At 54.2% G+C, this 6251-nt stretch overlaps 1 protein-coding gene across 1 annotated transcript; it reads left to right on the forward strand.

The window, feature by feature from the left end:
• Positions 1-3484: 3484 nt before the first annotated feature.
• Positions 3485-6049, forward strand: LOC103808176 (hepatocyte nuclear factor 1-beta-like; the record flags this gene model as incomplete). The annotated part of the gene is made up of 3 exons (XM_009080944.1): positions 3485-3680; positions 4894-5158; positions 5808-6049. Coding segments are annotated over exons 1-3 (682 nt in total), but the record flags the coding sequence as incomplete, so codon positions are not given.
• Between the last annotated feature and the right edge of the window lie 202 nt (positions 6050-6251).

Here is a 6251-nt window from a genome sequence, read left to right on the forward strand (position 1 = left end):
CGTCCGGCACTGCCCTTGTCGTGCCTGTCGCGATGCTCAGCGCACCCGGAGTGCGGCACCGACCCTGCTGCAGAGCCCAGGATCAGCCCCGGCTCTTCCTCCCTGACCCCCCGATGTGCTCCAGCGGGACAGACGGTGCCTTTTGGGGACGGGGCAGAGTCACCTGTGCTGGCTGAGGGGCCTGGCTGGGACCTTTGTGATGCCAAAGGTTGTCTGTGTGAGGGAGAAACCATTGCAGGTTTTTCCTGCTGGTTTCCCACCCCTCCTGCACGGCACTGTGCCCTGCACCCCTGGGTGCTCCCACCTGTGCCCAGTTCTCCCCTTGCTGGCTGGATCTGGGTGCCAGGGTGGCCATGGGGGTGCTGAGCAGGCTGAGCCCCAGGATTGCTGTGCTCCCACAGGTGTTTCTGTGCAAAGTTTGCCTTTGGTGCAAACAAGAGCAGGCACATGTCCCTGAGGAGTCTTTGCAAAGAACTCGTGTTTGCTCTAAGAGAGGCCTTTGTACTTGGAGAGGGAGTGGGTAGGGGAGCTGGGAGACACTGATTGCAGCCACGCTTGGGGGCTGAACCCCTCTGCTCCCGACCCCAGGGCTGGTTTGCTTTCCATCTATTCCCACATCCCACAGCTCTCTGGGACCGTGGTCTGGGCTTTGCTGCCCACCCATGGAGTGGTGGGTGCTGTGGTCCTGAGTAGTTCACCGTGGCTGGGCACACAGAGCCCAACTCCAGCATGAGACACCCCACAGCTCCTTCCCTGCCCTGTCCCACCTGCCCAGGCTTGCCCAGACCCCACTCAGGCAAATAATCTATCCCAGGAGCACCCAGATCCCATCCATGGGCTGGGGACTGTGAGAAACCACCCACCCTGGGCACCCAGCAGAGCCCCCCCGAGACGCATGGGGAGAAGTGGGTACAGATGATTCTCTGGTGCACAAGGACGTGCTGATCAGGGAGGTAATTTCTGTAGGGAGCTGAGTTTATAATCCATCTCTTTAAATTCTTGGCATATTTCTTCGAGGATGTGGAGTGTATTTACCTGGTTTTGAGGCTGACAAAGGGGTGAGCAGGTCTGGGAGTCCCTCGGGAGAGGGTCAGGCTTTGCCTCCCAACTGTGTACGAAGCTGATGGGGGAACTGGCTTTCCTTGGGCAGCGTTGGGCTGGGCTTCGTTGGGTCTGATTTTGTGCAAGAAAATCCCACCTTTCCATGATTTTGGTGGAGAAGGACTGCAGAGCCAGGGCTATAAACTTATTCAGGGTGAGAAAGCGCTTCTGGGTTGGGTCAGGTTTTATTTTTTTGTTGTTGTATGTAAAGTTCTGGTGAAGTTTAGACAATTAATGTTTGTTTTATTTCATTTTGGTGACAGAATCAAAGCAAAAAGGGCTTGTGTTGACTCAAAAGGTTTTCCTCTCTGGCTTTTTAGGTTAACCAAAAAAAGAAAGGAAAAAAAATAAAGGAGGCCAAACAAACACTCCAACGTTTCATTTTTGGGTCAAGTCCAAACATTTTGTTTAACATGAAACAAAATGTTTGGGTTTGGTTTCAGGTTGTTTAACCCTTTTGAATACGGTCAAGTTGATTTGTAAAGGAAAAATCAGTGCTTGGAAATTAAGAGCTGAATAATTGTTTTGAAAGTGTAAGTGTGAAAGACACTGGAAATGTCAGGGTGAAGCCTTTCTTGAATTAGTGAAATAAAGGGAAATTCAGGGACTTTCTGTGCTAATTCTCAGTTATTTTTCCAGCCAAAACAATGCCAAATTTTGCCTGAATTCCCAAATCCTGCCTGTAGCCTCCGAGTCACTGGTTTGACAATTTCCAAGCGTGCTCTGTTGCACTGGCTCGTGGTTTCACTCTGGGAAAACGCTGCCCTGGGCTTGGGTGTGAACCAAAACCACTCTCAGAAATGATAATGAGCTCTGTTTCATTAACTTATTATTAGTCAGTAATTAGTGGGATCAGTGAGGTGACATGAACTGCTGTGACAAAGGTCCATGCGAGCCCCTCGGCACGGCCCCGCTGGGAGGGAGCTGTGCTGGAAGGACATTTGCTCCACATCCTTCTCGTTGCTTCCCACCTTCTCCTGGGTACCATCACGGTGTGGAGGACTCCCCTGTGCCATTGGGTTCCCCTGGCTGGAGGACACAGGGCTGGGCACAGGGTCAACATCTCCAGGAAGGCTCCGTGGCTCCTTCCCGGGGTGTGACAAAGCCCTGGCTGGCTCTGCCCTGCTCCTTTTGCTGTGGATCCAACCAGCTTTGTTTTCACGCTGCATTCAGGACGAAAAGTAAGAAATCTACTTGTTGGTTGGGTTTTTGTTTTCACTTGACAAGTTGAAGGATCCAAAATAAGTAATGAATTGGAAAGCAGTCGGATGGTTGTTCCAAGTGGCGTTGGGGTGTCGCATTATTCGAGTGCAGGACTGTGACCACGTTTGGGCTCACACCGATTTCTCAGTGCTAAAATGCTTCCTTTTAGTCCAGAATAAACCTGGAGGTCTTGGATACAGCACAGGAGTGTTGGGCTCTTGATAGAGCTAAAGATCGTGGAGAGTAGTTGGATTTTGGGCTGTAATTTTATTTGTTCCGTAAATCGGCATCACCTACCCCAAAGACACCAAAATAATGTGATTTAGGGAAGAGTTTCTTACACCTGGATCCTGCAGGAGCCAAATTCAAGTGTTTAATAATATTCAGGAATGACTTGAAATTATTGGGGATCGGTTTTGGTTTTCTCTTTGGGGACTCACTGAGGTTTGTGTGGCTGGTTTGACCTTCACTTCAGCCTTTTGCATATGGCTGGAGCCACTGCTGTGGGAGTGAGGAAACTGGGTCTCTTTCCAGTGAATATTGAGATTTTTGGATCATTATCCCTGTGGGAATGGGAGGGAGAAGCTGCACAGCAAGCACAGCGGGTGGGATTTGGTGGCTGTGTGGGGGTCCCTGCCAGCCCGTGGCAATCCCAAGGGCACAGGGAACACTGCGGGCACCACACATGGGAACAGAGGCAGGAAAAAGTCCTGAGCACCTCCAAGTGAGGGGTTTCTCTTTCTTCAGAGGGATAACCAGGGTGGGCTTCCCATCACCATAAGTGTGTGTGTATCCCGTTGCGTGTGCCAAGGGAGAAATCACGGTGAACACAGCACGAGCAGGTCACGGACTGTGTTTCTCCTGGAAGGATCTGGAGGTGCTTTACTGGCGTTAACGAGACCTTGATGTGTCCCAGCAGAACACTGGGACCCTCTTTGCTTCTCCCTCCCTGGGTGAACAGTCTGGCTGGCATTCCCAGAGTGGGCATGAGCCCCTTGAGCCCCGTTCCTGGGGTGGGACAGGGATGTTTTGGAGGGCTGGGGCAGAATATGCACCCAAGGGATCTTATGTCCTTCTGAACCAGTTAATAATACTAACAGTACTTTTAATAATGAAAAGACACCTGGTACTTTTCCCCTGCCAGCAGAGATTGATCCTTGTTTTCCCTCCCCGCAGCGAGGACCCGTGGCGGGCGGCGAAGATGATCAAGGGCTACATGCAGCAGCACAACATCCCTCAGAGGGAGGTGGTGGACGTCACTGGCCTCAACCAGTCGCACCTCTCCCAGCACCTCAACAAGGGCACCCCCATGAAGACGCAGAAGAGAGCTGCCCTGTACACGTGGTACGTCCGCAAGCAGCGGGAGATCCTCCGGCGTAAGTACCCGCGGCGGCGCTCGCCCGTCGGGCTGGCAGGGGGAGAGGGCCCTGAGTCCTGGTTCTGCCCCCTGACTCTGCTGTTAGCATCTCCCCAAAACAGATTGTCAAGTAAAATGAGTTCAAGGTGCAGGAAAACTGGGTGATGGCCCCTCTCAGGGACAGGGGCACCGCGTGGGTTCCCCCAAGTCCATCCGCACAGCTGAGTTTCTGGGCATTTGTATTTATTAGAGCTGGGAAAGCAATTAGTGATGGCTCACAATTAGGTGCCTTTGCCACCTCTGTCCCCTTTTCCTTGCTGTTTCTCAGACTCCTCATTTACTGCAACTACTTGCAAAGAAAGTGAAGAGAGAGGAAACAAAACCCCCCTCAAAATTGCTCCTGTCTGTGGCGGGTTTTGGGGCAGGCTGTACTGTTTATGATTTTGAGCAAGCACACAGACTATTCCTTTGTGCACCTCTCTGTCCATCCCCAGTTTTGGGCTGAGCTGCAGTTTGGGGAACTGACACTCCCTAGAAAGGGCTCTGCCTCCCTCCTCCCAAAGGATGCAATATCCAGCAGACTGGAAGTGCAGAAAAGGGTTCAACACCAAATACCATTGCTCTGAAAACACACCTTGAGACTTTAGAGCAAACAGACCCTGCTCCAGCCTTGCCCTGCATTTCCCCCCCGTCACAGGGGGGGGAAGCCATTATAAAAAGAGGGAGAATTCCCCTGCAAAACTGGGAATAATAAAACCCTCCCATTAATCTCCTTTTACTGCCGTGGTGACAAGTGCCGGGGCTGAGGCGGCTGCCGAAGGTCACCTCTGGTGCTGCCGCCCCGGGCACAGAGCTGATGTCCCACTGTGCTGGGATGGGAGTGGGAGAGGGAGCTGGAGGAGAGCTCTGGGTGAGCAGAGTGGGGCACCCTCCTGGGGGGCTTTGGAGTCATCCTGCCCAGCTCCTCACTCTCAAAAATCCCCCAAAACAAGCGCAGGCTGGCAGGGACCCTGCCATGAATATGCATGGGCATAGGCACATGCCTCCCCATTAACCAGGGATGGAAATAGGCTGGTCCTTCCCGGGGTGGGTGGCAGGGAGCACCTGGCTCGTTCCAAAGCATGCTGCGGGCTCGGGGAGCTGCGGGAGGGGGCACGGGGGTCACCTCCGCGCGGGACCTGCGTCTGAGCGGCGGCGACAGGCCAGCTCACGTCTGCTCCTTTCTCTTTCAGAGTTCAACCAGGCAGTCCAGGGTTCTGGAAATATGACAGACAAAGGCAGTCAGGATCAGCTGCTGTTTCTCTTTCCAGAGTTCAATCAGCAGAACCAGGGGGCTGCCCAGCTCGACGACGCCTGCTCCGAAACCCCCAGCAAGAAGATGCGCCGCAATCGGTTCAAGTGGGGGCCAGCCTCCCAGCAAATCTTGTACCAGGCCTATGACCGCCAGAAGAACCCCAGCAAGGAGGAGCGTGAGGCTCTGGTGGAGGAGTGCAACAGGTAACAGCTGCCCCACACCACCTGCTGCTGCCTCACCTGCCTCCCAAAAAACTGCACGTGATGCCAGGCTGGCTCCTTGCATACCACCCTGGCCACCGTCTCCTGGCACAGCTTTGCTGAGCTGCTTGGCCTCTCCTTGCCTTGTTTTCCCTGTCTGGGTGATGTTTGGGGCTGAGTGAGCTCCACACTGGGGCAGGGATGCCATGGGGATGCTACATGGATGTCACAGGGATGCTGTAGGGATTGAATGGGGATGCTACAGGGATGCAATAGGGATGCAACAGAGATGCCACAGGGATGCTGCAGGGATTGAATGGAGATGCTACAGGGATACCACAGGGATGTAACAGGGATGCTGCAGAGATTGAATGGGGATGCTACAGGGATGCCACAGGGATGCAATAGGGATGTTGCAGGGATTGAATGGAGATGCTACAGGGATGCCACGGGGATGCTGCAGCATTACAGCAGCATCTGAGGGAGGGGGGTGGCTTTTACAGCATGGACATAGTTGGAAAGAGCAGCCAGGTTTATAGGAAGGTATTATACACCCTCAAATTCCCCTGTCAGCTTGAGGCCTCTGGCTGGCAGTGCTGTCAGGGACCCCCCAGCAGCAGCCTCACTCCAACGTGTCCCCTTGCACACGCAGGGCCGAGTGTCTGCAGCGAGGAGTGTCCCCCTCCAAGGCACACGGGCTTGGCTCCAACCTGGTGACGGAGGTTCGTGTCTACAACTGGTTTGCCAACCGGCGGAAGGAGGAGGCTTTTCGCCAGAAGTTGGCCATGGATGCCTACAGCTCGGGGCAGCCCCCACACAGCATGAACCTGCTGCTGTCCCACGGCTCCCCCCACCACAACCAGCCCAGCGCCTCCCCTCCCAGCAAAATGCCAGGTAAGCCTCGTCGAGGGTGGTTGGGTGGTGATGATGGAGTGGTCATGGCACAGGTTTCTGTTTCAGCTGGGGATGGGGTGCTGAGTCCATGGGGCTGTGCCTTGAGGAGGGGGAGGATGGTCACCCTGGTCTCTGCTGCAGCCCTGATGAGGGATGGTGATGCTGAGAGGAGCATGTGCTGTCCCTGCAGTGTTATGGCTGG

Source organism: Acanthisitta chloris, unplaced genomic scaffold (assembly GCF_000695815.1).
Source record: "Acanthisitta chloris isolate BGI_N310 unplaced genomic scaffold, ASM69581v1 scaffold39678, whole genome shotgun sequence".
NCBI classification, from domain to species: Eukaryota; Metazoa; Chordata; class Aves; order Passeriformes; family Acanthisittidae; genus Acanthisitta; species Acanthisitta chloris.